The 15,424-nt window shown below is 35.4% G+C and overlaps 3 protein-coding genes across 3 annotated transcripts; all 3 read left to right on the top strand.

The window, feature by feature from the left end:
• The first annotated feature begins 436 nt into the window (after positions 1-436).
• On the top strand, positions 437-8,445 carry LOC138311528 (uncharacterized). The gene is made up of 3 exons (XM_069252843.1): positions 437-664; positions 2,839-3,393; positions 5,605-8,445. Exons 1-3 carry the CDS (start codon positions 649-651, stop codon positions 6,609-6,611), a joined length of 1,578 nt encoding a protein of 525 aa, XP_069108944.1. The 5' UTR covers positions 437-648; the 3' UTR covers positions 6,612-8,445.
• On the top strand, positions 662-1,335 carry LOC138311529 (uncharacterized). The gene has a single exon (XM_069252844.1). It carries the CDS (start codon positions 709-711, stop codon positions 1,333-1,335), a length of 627 nt encoding a protein of 208 aa, XP_069108945.1. The 5' UTR covers positions 662-708.
• Positions 8,446-8,520: 75 nt separating the features above from the next.
• Positions 8,521-14,288, top strand: LOC138311530 (uncharacterized). Its single transcript, XM_069252845.1, has 6 exons — positions 8,521-8,730; positions 9,548-9,600; positions 11,066-11,141; positions 11,422-11,480; positions 11,692-11,763; positions 12,627-14,288. Exons 3-6 carry the CDS (start codon positions 11,085-11,087, stop codon positions 12,793-12,795), a joined length of 357 nt encoding a protein of 118 aa, XP_069108946.1. The 5' UTR covers positions 8,521-8,730; positions 9,548-9,600; positions 11,066-11,084; the 3' UTR covers positions 12,796-14,288.
• Positions 14,289-15,424: the final 1,136 nt, after the last annotated feature.

Here is a 15,424-nt window from a genome sequence, read left to right on the forward strand (position 1 = left end):
TAATGGTGATTATTTCTAACCACAGCATCATAGCAGAGAATATGAAGGAAAACATTTTTTTTTAATTTGCTTTTTAAGAAATGTATATCAGGTAATTCTATAAATAAAAAGTCAATACTCATTAACTGTTGCAAAGGTTACAACTATGAATTATGCCAGATTTATTGTAACATTGCATAATATATATCTAAAATGCATTTCATTGATCTTCAAAGACTGATACAGATGAATGGCACATGAAGATGGCAGTCCCTGTTCTACCATTGGAATCAACTCCTCCATTTACATTACTCGAGGTAAAAATAATCTTTTTATTCATTTTCTTAAGTTTAACATACATATTTCCATATATGTAGTTTGAATATTATCATTTATTGAAATATTTGTAAGACAGAAATAGAGAAACATAACAAAACATCTTTCCATATGAAGATAATTAACAATTAAAATGTAATTTTAATATATTTTATACATGCTGAAGGGATTACATTTGTTAGTATAGTCCCTAGGCTATGTACTTTATATTGTACTGTTTGTAAACAAAAGGAGGGCGCAGGGTGAAGGAGGTGATAGGTCACGCGCACTAATTTGCCTATATAACCTAATTACACTGTACGCAGAGTCATTCCAGCCTCTGCAGTAACCAATATGGACACTGGTCAAGGTCAGTTTGTTGCATGATTTTATTTGACTTTCCCGTTTGTGATTATGGATGACCGTGATGTAATGAACGTTATGATAATCGGTCACAGTTTTATACGTCGGTTACGTGATGATTTAACGGGTGAATGGTCAAATTTGGGGTTTGACAACGACTCGATAAGTGTTCATTGTTATGGTAAAGGTGGAGGTCGATTGAGAGATATCTATTCATGTATGTCTGATGCCATATCGACAATTAAGCCTAAGATAGTTTTACTCCAGATTGGAGGCAACGATATTGACTCGAGAGACTTTGAAAATGTTCGAGATCGCTTAGCGAGAGACTTGATTTCCATAGCTCAGTGGCTACGCGAAGGATTCTCTGTGCAACAGGTTGGGATTATGCAACTTTTCTATCGCGGGAAAACTCGACATATCACTGTGCAGGATTACAATCATAGCGTAGATAGTGTTAATGATGTCGTAAAGTCAATGTGTGGATCCATTGAAGGTTGTTTTTACTGGCGACATAAAGGTCTGAAGGACGCTGCATTTGATTGTTTGTGCAAAGATGGAGTACATCTTTCGGACAAAGGGTTACGTAAATACAAGTACTCAGTGCGTGGGGCAGTCCTTTGGGGACTTACGTCGGCAAACAGGGAGGCCGCGAAGCCACGTGACCGCTCCGTATAAGGTTAGTAGTACTATGAACACACGTTGCGACTGCGCAGACTTTGTTTACATCCGCCCAACTCTATTCATTCACACCACGAGCTTGGTAGTCATTGCGGCTGCGCGGAGTTTGTTTACATCCGCCCAACTCTATAGCTTTCCGTAGTACATCCGCCTATCTTGTTTATCAACTCATTTCTAAATGTGTCGTTTTACTTAGCGAGCACGTGTTCCCAGAAACGATTACGTGATGGTACGTTATTCTCTTCAATTATATTCCTAAGCCAGCTATAGTTACCACAGTTCGCGTTGCGGTCTGAATTTTGCATGATAAATTAACTGAGTGATTGTTTGATTAGGCCTATACTAAATCTGATATTAATTAGATAATTAGACAGCGTCCCATGGCTTGACAACTTCGGCTCACGGAGGGGCCTACTGTTGTTATTTGTTTCTTATAGATCTATATGAACTAATTCAAGTAGTAGCTGCTTCGTCATAATTGTATATTTCTAAGTTATTGCACAACATTGTTGTTCAATATTTTATACAATTGTTGCTGTTTGCTATAACAACATTTTATCAAGGTATGTATGTATTGTGCAGGGTTCATACCCGATTTAACAATACTTTATTAATTTCTGTTGTGCAGGGTTCATACCCGGTTTAACAACAATCTGTTATTTCTGTTGTGCAGGGTGTGTACCCGGTTTAACAGCAAATTGATATTTTTGTTGTGCAGGGTTTTTACACGGTTTAACAACAATTTGATATTTCTGTTGTGCAGGGTTTTTACCCGGTTTAACAACAATTTGATATTTCTGTTGTGCAGGGTTTTACCCGGTTTAACAACAATTTGATATTTCTGTTGTGCAGGGTGTGTACCCGGTTTAACAACAATTTGATATTCTGTTGTGCAGGGTTTTTACCCGGTTTAACAACAATTTGATATTTCTGTTGTGCAGGGTGTGTACCCGGTTTAACAACAATTTGATATTCTGTTGTGCAGGGTTTTTACCCGGTTTAACAACAATTTGATATTTCTGTTGTGCAGGGTGTGTACCCGGTTTAACAACAATTTGATATTTCTGTTGTGCAGGGTGTGTACCCAATTTAACAACAATTTGATATTCTGTTGTGCAGGGTGTGTACCCGGTTTAACAACAATTTGATATTCTGTTGTGCAGGGTGTGTACCCGGTTTAACAACATGTATATTTCTGGTGTCCAAGGGTTTTAACCAGTTTAACACCAATTTTTATTATATGTCTCTTGCGCCTGGGTTTTAATCATGGTTACTTCCCTTACATAATGCGCATTGTTAATATACAGAAATAATATTCCATATATAATTTCATTGGTTTTATAATTGACATATTTTCATGTTATTGTGTCTGCTTAGTGCGTGATACTGAGGGTAACACTTGTTGCCGTTCATCTTTCACTAAGGCTGTAAAATCTGTGCTGTTCGTTTATATGTATTCTGTTTTTACTTGTGCTTGTCCCACAAATTTATATTTTACAGACGCCACGAGACCTATACGCAGATCAAGAAGGCGAGCTGCAATCAATAATAATTTGGTAAACAGGCGAGCAACTCGGACACCTGCTGAAAATAATGACCAAACCATTGCTTCAACGCCAAATCCTGAGTCCCAGGCGGCAACAGAGGTTATGGCCTCTACAGCATTCCCGTCAACAGAAGGTCTGGCGGCGGAAATTCTTCGGCAGATGATGCAGAAGGGCATCACCTTCCAAAATGGGTCCCAGTCAACACCGGCCCAGTCTACGGTAGGGCTCCCCCATCAGCCTCAACTCGCCCAACAACTGCAGGTTCCTCAACCAACCCAACAGCCTCAACTCACCCCACAGCTACAACTGCATCAACAACCTCAGCTGAATAAACAACCAATCCTACAGCCATCGGTGACTACCCAGGGTCCCTCAACAACTTTTATCTCATCACCACAGTCTGTGCCTCCAGTGCCGTCCACCTCACAGACAGTTGTAATGCCTCAAACTTTCAATCAGCCTTTTGACATCCAGGCACCCGTTTCAAATGTTGTTAATAACCTTACAGGTAATGTTCATACTTTAACCAATACTTACAACAGCATATCCCGACCACTCGATGTGCATTTAGATGATAAAATTAGAGCAAAAATTATGGCTCATGAGTTTGTGGACTTTGGCAGCTTGCTGTCACATTCCCCAAACCCTGATCAATTTAAAATTCAGGTCCAAGGGGATAATTTGGCCGTGATCCCACAACACAAATCTTTTCAAATTAAATCGGTTGATCAGTGGGTGCAGGCATTTCACATTTATGTGTCTGTCTACATTCTGGCCCATCCAACCAAAACCGTCAGCCTCATGAAGTATGCTGACACCATACAAACTCTTGCGAGACGGTCGGGATTTGCTGCCGCAATGTTTTATGACAGTAACTTTCGTAAATGGCAGCAGCTTAATCCTGCTATGGCTTGGGATGAGCTGAATAATGAGCTCTACATGCAAGCATTGAGTATTGGTTTGAGATCCAAGGCAAGTACCCAGCAGCCCTTTCAGGGCAACAAACCCAACAAGTACCCAAAGGGGAAATGTTGGGATTTTCTCAAATCAGGGTCCTGCTCAAGAGGAAACCAATGCAAATTTGCTAATACCCATGTCTGCTCAAAATGTGGAGGGCAGCATAGCCATCAACAATGTAAGAAAAACTCCGACTCCCAAGGGGGTGGAGCTAAACCCAACCCAAACAGACCAAAAAATTCACAATGATGAGGGTGCATTTAATCCTCCTACTTTGCCTACTCCTGTCAACTATGCCGTATTATGCAAATATTTACATGGTTATGATTCTTCTAAAATAGAATTTTTGGAAAATGGATTTAAATTTGGATTTAAATTACAATACAAGGGAACAAGGGCATTCAGAGATTCGAAAAATTTGAAATCAGCTTTAGACAATGCTAACATTCTAAATGAGAAAATGACTAAAGAAATTTCAGCTGGTAGAATCGCAGGTCCATTTGCGAATCCACCTTTTTCAGATTTACAAATTTCCCCCTTAGGACTTGTTCCAAAAAAGGAACCTCATGAGTTTCGTCTAATCCATCACCTTTCCTATCCAGAGGGTAGCTCTATCAATGATGGTATAGCTTCAGAAGACACTTATGTGAAGTATCAGACTGTGTCTGATGCTATTGGTCTTATCAAATATTTCGGTAAAGGTGCCCTTATGGCTAAAACCGATATTGAAAATGCTTTCAGGATTTTACCAATCCACCCTCACGATTATAGTCTTTTAGGGATGAAAATTGGCCAAAATTTTTATTATGATAAAGTCCTGCCTATGGGTTGCTCTATCTCATGTCGCTTGTTTGAGGAATTCAGCACATCTTTACAATGGATTGTACAACACAAACTACAAGGTGTGGGGGTGGCACACATTTTAGATGATTTCCTTTTTGTCGCCCCAAACAACTCTGACAAATGTCAAACAGATTTGAATAATTTTTTACATCTATGTAAAATCACGGGGGTCCCAATTAAGCACAGTAAAACTGTACAACCCTGTACTACCTTAACATTTCTCGGCATAGAGCTCGATAGTGTAAAAATGGAAGCTAGATTACCTAGAGAGAAACTAGATAAAATAGGCAATCTTTTAGCATCATTCATTCGGAAGAAAAAAGTAACATTACGAGAATTGCAATCACTGATTGGGTTACTAAATTTTGCATGTAGTGTGGTTGCCCCTGGCCGTCCTTTCTTGCGCAGATTGATTGATCTGACAAAAGGTCTGACCAAACATTATCATCATATTCGTTTGACAAGTGAGGCAAAGGCTGACATTAAAGCCTGGCAACATTTCATTCAGTCCTACAATGGGGTGACTTTATTTCTTCCTGATATATGGGAGTCCTCCACCCATTTGCATTTTTACACTGATGCAAGCGGTTTAGGTTTTGGTGCTGTGTTGGGAACACAATGGTTTTTTGGGGAATGGCCCCATGTTTTCAACAAATACCATATTACCATTAAAGAACTTTTTCCAATAGTATTGGCTGTACAGCTATGGGGCAATGCCCTTAATAATAAATGCATTCTCTTCCACTGTGATAATTCAGCTGTAGTGGCAGTGCTTAACACGCACACAAGCAAAGAACCTACGGTCATGAAGTTAGTTAGGAAACTAGTATTAACATCTCTTCGATTAAATTTTATGTTTTGTGCTGAACATATACAAGGTAAACGTAATGTTTTGGCAGATCATCTGTCTCGTTTACAGGTAGACAGATTTCGGCTATTGGCTCCACACATGGACAGGGATCCGACTTCTATCCCGGACAACCTGTTAACCATCTAACAAGCCATGTACAGACACTCTTGATGCAGGCCATAGCTCCTCAGACCCAAGCGTTGTACAAACGTGCCTTTCAATCACTGGAACAATTTGTACTTAAAACTTCTTACCTTCAATCATGTTTACCTACAACAGTGGGCACCTTGATATACTTTATTGCACACTTAAATCATCAAGGTATGGCGTCATCAACTGTCTCCACATACACAGCTGCTATTGGTTACATCAATAGGTTGGCGGGTCATCCAGACCCTACACAGTCCTTTGTAGTGAAAAAGATGCTCTCTGCCATACAGCGGGGATCTTATCGCCCTGATACTAGACTACCTATTACTCCCATCATCCTAAGTAAATTAGTTGAGTCTTTACCACATACTGCCGTATCTCACTATCAGGTTTGTATGTTACGTGCTATGTATTTATTAGCATTTCATGCTTTCTTGAGGGTAGGAGAGATGGCTATGAACACTGTTAAGTCACATGTCCTGCAATTTCAGGATATTCAGATCATTCAAACTAGTGGACGGCCGACAAAGTTAGAATTAACTTTCAGGTCTTTCAAAGGCAATTACAATATACGCCCTGTTGTACTTGCTATTCATGCAAAGCAACAGAGTAGTACCACTTGCCCAGTCACGGCATTGTTTCAATTTGTCCAGTTGCGGGGCACTTATCCGGGTCCATTGTTTACCTTTCCTAGTAATGTCCCAGTGTCTTACCAGTACTTTAGTTCCTGTCTCCGCAGTTCTCTTGCTTGGGCAGGTTTCCGACCCAATCAGTACACAAGTCATAGTTTCCGTATCGGCGCTGCCAGTACAGCTGCTGCATCCGGGGTTCCGGACGAAGAAATCCAACAGATGGGCAGGTGGAAGTCTATGGCTTTTAAACGTTATATACGGCTTCCTACCCTTTTCGATGTCACCACACCGTAGAGTTAATGGTTTGTTTGGTGATCAGTTAACAACCTCACCCATTTTCCCCATATCTTGTAAAACAGATCAATTTTTCATTGCCCATGTATATGATTGGTGTCCTTGTATAGGAGACATTTTGTTAAGCTACCCAGGCTTTTCAAGATATCACTCACATTTCAAATCACCTGGGCATTGGGTCGAGGTGACTTAAATCCTAGTTAGTGTGCATCTTGTTACCATACTGTTTATTTGTTACCAGTATCATTGTACATTTTATAACAATTATTTTGCCATTTTAATTTTGGATCTTATATATATTTATCCGTTCAATCAATCTGGGCATAGGGTCGAGATTATTGAATCTTATAAATGTATACAAGGATAAATATAATAGTATCTTATGTTTTCATTTATCTTTTATTGTAGTTGTATTTGACATTTTTTACGTCTTCTTTAATACCATGGAATATACATATATATTCACGGATTCCTTGCTAGTTCCACTCAATCTGGGCATAGGGTCGAGGTTGGTGGCACTTAAAGTGTAACTTTGGTCTTATTTTGTTTTGTTTTATTTTACATATGTTGTATGTTATAAGACGGTGTGCCTGGATGTCATATGTCACTCTTGATCTTCATTGATAACTAGGTTGATAATGATGGACACTTATGTTACCGACCAGTGCGTGATTTGAGTGTACTTGCACTTGAAATTAATCAATGGACCATTCAGGTGAATATGTGATAGTGACACCGTGAAATATGGACCTACAAATTAGTTGGACCGTGAATTGTGATGACTTTGAAATTTACTCCCGACTCATTTTAAGCAATCAATCCCAAAATTCGTATTGTATGAACATGTATCTACGTATGGAACTTTGTGTTGCAACTTTAATTCATTTTCATATTTCTCACGAACTTTCCATCTGTTGTGTGATTGACCGAGAAGTTATCAATGCGAGGATTTTCTAAACGATCTTCATTCCGGTTATATCATCCTTCAATAACCATCTGCATTGTAACTTGAACTTGTATATACAATTGTTGAAGATTACCTTTTATTACTTAGTTATATTTGTTCATGCTATTTTGTTTTACCTCAAAACTGGTTTCAATGTATTTTTTAGGAACATCATCAATATATTTCAGACAGGGCTTCGGGTGGGGTATGGTTTCTGATCATGTATTTACATGGTCAGATACCATTGTGGCGGTTTATCCCCACCCAGGACCTAAGAATGCTGGATACAATTTTATGTTATTGAAATGTTTGTATTTCAATATATAATTCTAAACTGTCGTTTTGTAATAAACGGCCAATTTCAATTCAAACTTTATTTGTTGGGTTGTTTTTTCCCGATCTTTGGTCCAACAAGCTTGCCCTGTCTGAAGTTCACTGAGGTCATGTATAATTAACAATTAAAATGTAATTTTAATATATTTTATACATGCTGAAGGGATTACATTTGTTAGTATAGTCCCTAGGCTATGTACTTTATATTGTACTGTTTGTAAACAAAAGGAGGGCGCAGGGTGAAGGAGGTGATAGGTCACGCGCACTAATTTGCCTATATAACCTAATTACACTGTACGCAGAGTCATTCCAGCCTCTGCAGTAACCAATATGGACACTGGTCAAGGTCAGTTTGTTGCATGATTTTATTTGAACCCGCCTCCCTCCCCTGCTTCCTCCAATAGTGTTTTGTTCAAATTCATTTTTTAGGTGGGCGGTTTATCCCCACCTAGGACCTAAGAATGCTGGATACAATTTTATGTTATTGAAATGTTTGTATTTCAATATATAATTCTAAACTGTCGTTTTGTAATAAACGGCCAATTTCAATTCAAACTTTATTTGTTGGGTTGTTTTTTCCCGATCTTTGGTCCAACAAGCTTGCCCTGTCTGAAGTTCACTGAGGTCATGTATAATAACACTCTTTCATATGCTGATTTCAATGAAAGGGATACTCTAACAACGGTAACAAAATAATTTACAACCCAGGGCTTACTGAAATTACGAGTAAAACAACTTCTCCATTAACAGGATGATGATGTAAATGATGATGATGATGATGATAACGAAGAGGATCTAGAGCTGCCTGGCACTTTCTCGAATGAAGAGGTTGAAAACGGTGTAAGTAACAATTACACTTTTGTATGATTTCATCAAAACTGTAAAAAGTAAGCATGTCACTATCCTTTATTAAATCGTTTACTACAGTTATGTTTTTTCCTGAATCAAGCCTTATAAAAACAGTATTGTCACCAATATTCAAAGTAAATTGACATGTCAAATGGAAATTGCTGGGTGAATTAGACCGGAATTGCGGTCAGATTCTTGCTGCAAATTTAATTCATCAGATTAATACAGATTTTTTAGAGTATCATGGTTTAATACCTGCTATCAGAAAATACCTGAATGAAAAATGTATGAATATGTCAAATTGAATATCCTTCTACTCCTACTAACATTAAATAATTCATATAAATTGTACAATATAATGGGATAACAATTAACATTACTCTTACCGGTCGAAAGAGATGGGAAGACTTTGTTCAGCTGAATTATTTGAAATGGGTTGATATTTAAAAAATACACCTATACAGTAACAAAAAAATCTATCTTATTAAAAGCTATCTAAATTATATCTTGACCACAAATTGATATACATGGATGCATAATATTTTGGAAAAGACTTAGTTAGGTTATCAACTTTGTGCATGCTACATATACGATAAAATGTCTTTTTGTTCTCTTTTGCAAAATGTCATTTCAATTACTTAATTTGTATGGCAGCCAATCATGAAGTTATACTTGAATACTTATATATTTGAAAGTTTGGACTTCAAAGAGTAAACAAAGCCAATTTGTCGCCAATGTAAACTATTGAATTTACATTCATGCAATTTTAACCATGGCAATTAACTGTATGCTATCAACTTTATTACAGATTCTTTCTATATACAACTCATTATCTGGCATACCGTCAGGATCGGAGAAGAGGTAATTATTACTATTTCATGGCACACTTTTACCATTGCAACGCCAAAATTAAATGTTTTTCATTATAGTTACTTCTGGTGGTGAATTGATAGTATAACTCCCGTTTATTTCAAGCAAAGGCTACTCAACTCCATTTTTCAATATATTTAGTATGTCATATGCAATTTGGAATCGCACAAATGAATACATGATTGTTCGCATCTGACACTTTAATTGTTTTAGTACAGATCGAGGAACATGTAATAAAAGTGTTTGAACACTTATGCATGCACATGTGATAACCGTTACGTCTCTTTGGGCAATGCTCCATGCGTATGATGAATATACAATGTTCTACAATGCCATGTTTACAGTACAGTAGGTCTACCTGTGTTTGTACAAGCATATTTCTTGACCGACGTCAGACTTGTTTGAAAACTTCAGGACATATAACATTCGTGTTTTGAAGTGATTTCAAACGTAAACTTATCAAAATAGTATTCAGGTTATCGCAAAGTTTAAGACACTCTCACCTATCTTACTTAACTTTATCCTTCTGTACAATATACTTTAATCCTTAGATGTATATGTGTATCTTTCCTTCACGACCTTCATACCTGATGTTTATTATCCCCTGCCCAACGAAGTTGGCGGGGGATATACAAATGGGTTCCGTCCGTCCGTCCGTCCGTCCGTCCGTACGAATGGTTTCCGGAGCATAACTCTAAAACCAGTAGAGATATTTCCACGAAACTTCATACACACATTGGTCTTATGGTCTAGTAGTGCCTTTTGCTATTTTTAGGTTTTCATTTTTTGTATTTTTTTCCGTAACCATAGAAACATTGCTGAAAATATCATATTTTTGTAGCAGGTTCATTTCCAGAGCATAACTCTAAAACCAGCAGAGATATTTCCACGAAACTTCATAGACACATTGGTCTTATGGTCTAGTAGTGCCTTTTGCTATTTTTAGGTTTTCACTTTTTGTGCTTTTTTCTGTAACCATAGAAACATTGCTGAAAATATCATATTTTTGTAGCAGGTTCATTTCCAGAGCATAACTCTAAAACCAGCAGAGATATTTCCACGAAACTTCATAGACACATTCTTTTTATGGTCTAGTAGTACCTTTTGCTATTTTTAGGTTTTCATTTTTTGCACTTTTTCCGTTACCATGGAAACATTGCTGAAAATATCATGGTTAATGGTAAATGTTACTTTGCAAAACTCCACCCATCTTTGTGTATATAGTCTAATATAAATGTCAAGGCTGTATACCTGATTCAACAATTGCAGCCCCGCTCTACTTGAATTATGCTCCATCTTTCTTTAGTTCAACTTCCTTTTTCCTGTTTTTTTTTCATACACATAAGTCTCCACAATCACACTTACTTCAGCTTTGATATCTCCATTGGCGGGGGATCTGAATGACTATGTCCTTGTATTAACAATTTTGTTTCATGTCAATTATATTATTTCACAGTATTTTTCACGATAAGTTTATGAGAGGACCATGTAGACAGGCAAGAGGATATGGCATCCAGAAATTTAAACCTGAGGTATAAGCATTCATTCATTTGCCTAATACAATCACAGTACTTATTTCATATCATTTATAATATATGACTTAACACTTTTACCAGCCACTTTTAAATATATTTAGCATTTGGTACAGTTGTATTATCTAACATTGTAACCATTTCATAATCAATGATCATATTGTTATCACATGTAATATTTATAATATGCATCTGGATATTTTTCCGACTTCCATACAGAAATTAAAATAGCTTATAGTTTGGATAATTATTTACAAATATTATATATATGATGTTACAGTTGTACCTGGCTCTGGAGATGTGGTTGAGGAACACATTTTTAAAACAAATAGAGAAGGAGTAAGTATTCTTTAAGTATAATTATATAGCCACAATAACTTAAAGTTTTGTTATGTTTGTTCAAGTTTACCGTGTCATAATTCTACACTCTCTAGTACATTTAGACATTTTACATCATTCCAAAGCATCTTAATCAATCTGGTGAAATAATTCATTAAATTCATAATGAGTAGAAATATAAAACAGTTCTCTAACCTTTTCCACATTGCAGCTACTTCACAATGTGGGGAACTATACGCGGCGCAGGAGACAGTCTGCTACATCTTTTAAAGGATTCACCAGGGTTTGTGTTTGTACTTACACTTATTCCAATATGTGTTTGTGTACATTGTGTATGTCTTATTCCATGTACATTTGCATTACAAACCTCTTGCTGTGGTTAAATCTTACACATAAAACTATGGAATACCTACAATGTATATCAGTAGATTTTATCACTTTCATTTACAAAATATTTATTTTGACATAATTAAAAACAAATACTGGTGGTATTGCTATTCAGTTCTCTATTAGCAATGAACATGTGTATCACAAGTACTGATATGTATAATAATTTGATATGAATTTTCTAAAAAATTTCATCAATTTGACAACAAATTGTAATAACTGTGTTATGATAATTAATGTGAAAACTGTACATTGGACGTTTGTTGTGTTAATAATTTAACAAAAATAACATACAAACAACTGTAAACCGATGTTAGTTAATTGACATGGTTACAATAAAATTCAGTGACATAGCCCCACAATGTTTCTACAAAATTCAATTGAAATTATTACCATAGCAACCCAACTCAACAAAGAAAACAACCTAATAACCAAAAGTGCACAAACATTACTAGATAATTTCATTGAAATTTATTCAGTAGTTTAGGCAAATTTATCTGGACCAACTATTTCCATGGACACACGGACAGACATACAGACAAGCTGATTCCATTTTTGAATACCCTATCTCTAATCGGTCCTGGTTGGTGGGATAAATATTTTAATCGACAAGGTTTCATAGCTGATATTCCAAATTCCCAAGTTGTGAATTGTATAGCTACTAAAACTTATATCATAGGAGCTCATAATCAATTAATTTGACGACTTATTCAATCGGTGTCTCTATGCAAGCTACAGGCTTACTTTCGTTTCTTACAGAAATGCTGACTTGTACATATCACAAGTAATGTTCAGAGACGCCATTTCAAGGATCGTCATGGAAATTTCTTCAATCTTGTGGAAGACGGCGCATTCCATCTGCAAAGCGACTGAATCAGAGTCTTGGCGAAAATCTTTGAAGTTGTGTAACAAAAACCTTAAATCGTAATCTTCAAGTATATATATATCTATTCGTTGTATTAAACATTAGATAATGAGCCATAACGGGCCATAAATTTGGACATGCAATTTCATCCTAAGTAATCTATTCTAAAGCATAAGCTGTGAAACTCTTTCAAATGGACAGACAGTTGAATTACATCTTATCAAATCAACCTTAATTGCAATACAGATTTGATGTTCTGTAAAATTCTGGGTTTTTTTTAATACTTTTTCCATATTTACATGGATAGTTGAAATTACTAACAACACTGTAAAATTGTGATATAAAATTGTAGAGATGACTTGGCTACACAGTCTGCAATATGTACTCCTTTCAATGTTCCAACCTTTGGTGATGAATAACATGTTAAAAGATCGGTGTTATTGATTTCTATATTTGCAAATAACTTAATAAATTACATTCAACTTAAAATGTCTGTGCATGACATTTTCAGATATATCAAGTTCATTTCTGCTGTAAGTCTTAAAGATTACATTTTATGAAATTATAGTGTATTACAGTGTGTCACTAACACCGGTTGGCTATTTCATTCCTGTATTAATTTTATTGCTGTTACACTAGTTATATTTTAAAGCAACAAATGATGACCAATAACTAATTCTGTAATAGCTGGGCCAAAAAATCAAGCATGCTGAACCCCATTTTGTCAACAGTTTTTAAATATTTTAACGCTTTCTTTTCAAAAGCAACAACTTACAGAAATTTACTCATGTCAACTGTCTTTATGAAGTAATGAAACTTACAAAAAATGTACATTGTATAGTCATCTTCTAAGATTTATAAGTATAGTAACTATCATATAATGCTATTATGAGCAACAATAATGGGTTGCCTTTGTGATGTCACAATTTTCTTAATTGTGTATTTTTTAGACATTTTTTTTGTCTATCATGCAACTATGCACTGTAAAATATTGCTATTCATTTTGTGATATGTATATGGTCACAACAATTACATTATGGTTAAATACCAAACTTTTTTTATGAACAGCTATTTCAAGCAATATTGAAGAAGGAATTACTATAATTTTTAATTTTCAACAGAGAGGATATTTAAAAAGATTTAATCACAAAACACTTACAATGTAGAACAATTATTGCTTTAGGACCATATACATTGTACATTTTGTAAGGAATAATTCCTTTCAGAGACAACTCATTGAGGCTAATTCTGTTACAAAGCCACAAAGCAAAATATGACATAAATGTATTGTTCTATATTTCTTATGAAACTTGTAACAAGAAATATTGACAAATTCCACGACATTGTTAAGTATTGTGATTGATACTGTTATAATTCCACGACATTGTTAAGTATTGTGATTGATACTGTTATAATTCCACGACATTGTTAAGTATTGTGATTGATACTGTTATAATTCCACGACATTGTTAAGTATTGTGATTGATACTGTTATAATTCCACGACATTGTTAAGTATTGTGATTGATACTGTTATAATTCCACGACATTGTTAAGTATTGTGATTGATTACTGTTTATAATTCCACGACATTGTTAAGTATTGTGATTGATACTGTTATAATTCCACGACATTGTTAAGTATTGTGATTGATACTGTTATAATTCCACGACATTGTTAAGTATTGTGATTGATACTGTTATAATTCCACGACATTGTTAAGTATTGTGATTGATACTGTTATAATTCCACGACATTGTTAAGTATTGTGATTGATACTGTTATAATTCCACGACATTGTTAAGTATTGTGATTGATACTGTTATAATTCCACGACATTGTTAAGTATTGTGATTGATACTGTTATAATTCCACGACATTGTTAAGTATTGTGATTGATACTGTTATAATTCCACGACATTGTTAAGTATTGTGATTGATACTGTTATAATTCCACGACATTGTTAAGTATTGTGATTGATACTGTTATAATTCCACGACATTGTTAAGTATTGTGATTGATACTGTTATAATTCCACGACATTGTTAAGTATTGTGATTGATACTGTTATAATTCCACGATTGTTAAGTATTGTGATTGATACTGTTATAATTCCACGACATTGTTAAGTATTGTGATTGATACTGTTATAATTCCACGACATTGTTAAGTATTGTGATTGATACTGTTATAATTCCACGACATTGTTAAGTATTGTGATTGATACTGTTATAATTCCACGACATTGTTAAGTATTGTGATTGATACTGTTATAATTCCACGACATTGTTAAGTATTGTGATTGATACTGTTATAATTCCACGACATTGTTAAGTATTGTGATTGATTGATTACTGTTATATATGTTATCCACGACATTGTTAAGTATTGTGATTGATACTGTTATAATTCCACGACATTGTTAAGTATTGTGATTGATACTGTTATAATTCCACGACATTGTTAAGTATTGTGATTGATACTGTTATAATTCCACGACATTGTTAAGTATTGTGATTGATACTGTTATAATTCCACGACATTGTTAAGTATTGTGATTGATACTGTTATAATTCCACGACATTGTTAAGTATTTGGATTGATACTGTTATAATTCCACGACATTGTTAAGTATTGTGATTGATACTGTTATAATTCCACGACATTGTTAAGTATTGTGATTGATACTGTT

This window comes from Argopecten irradians, unplaced genomic scaffold (genome assembly GCF_041381155.1).
Source record: "Argopecten irradians isolate NY unplaced genomic scaffold, Ai_NY scaffold_0043, whole genome shotgun sequence".
In the NCBI taxonomy this organism is placed as follows: Eukaryota; Metazoa; Mollusca; class Bivalvia; order Pectinida; family Pectinidae; genus Argopecten; species Argopecten irradians.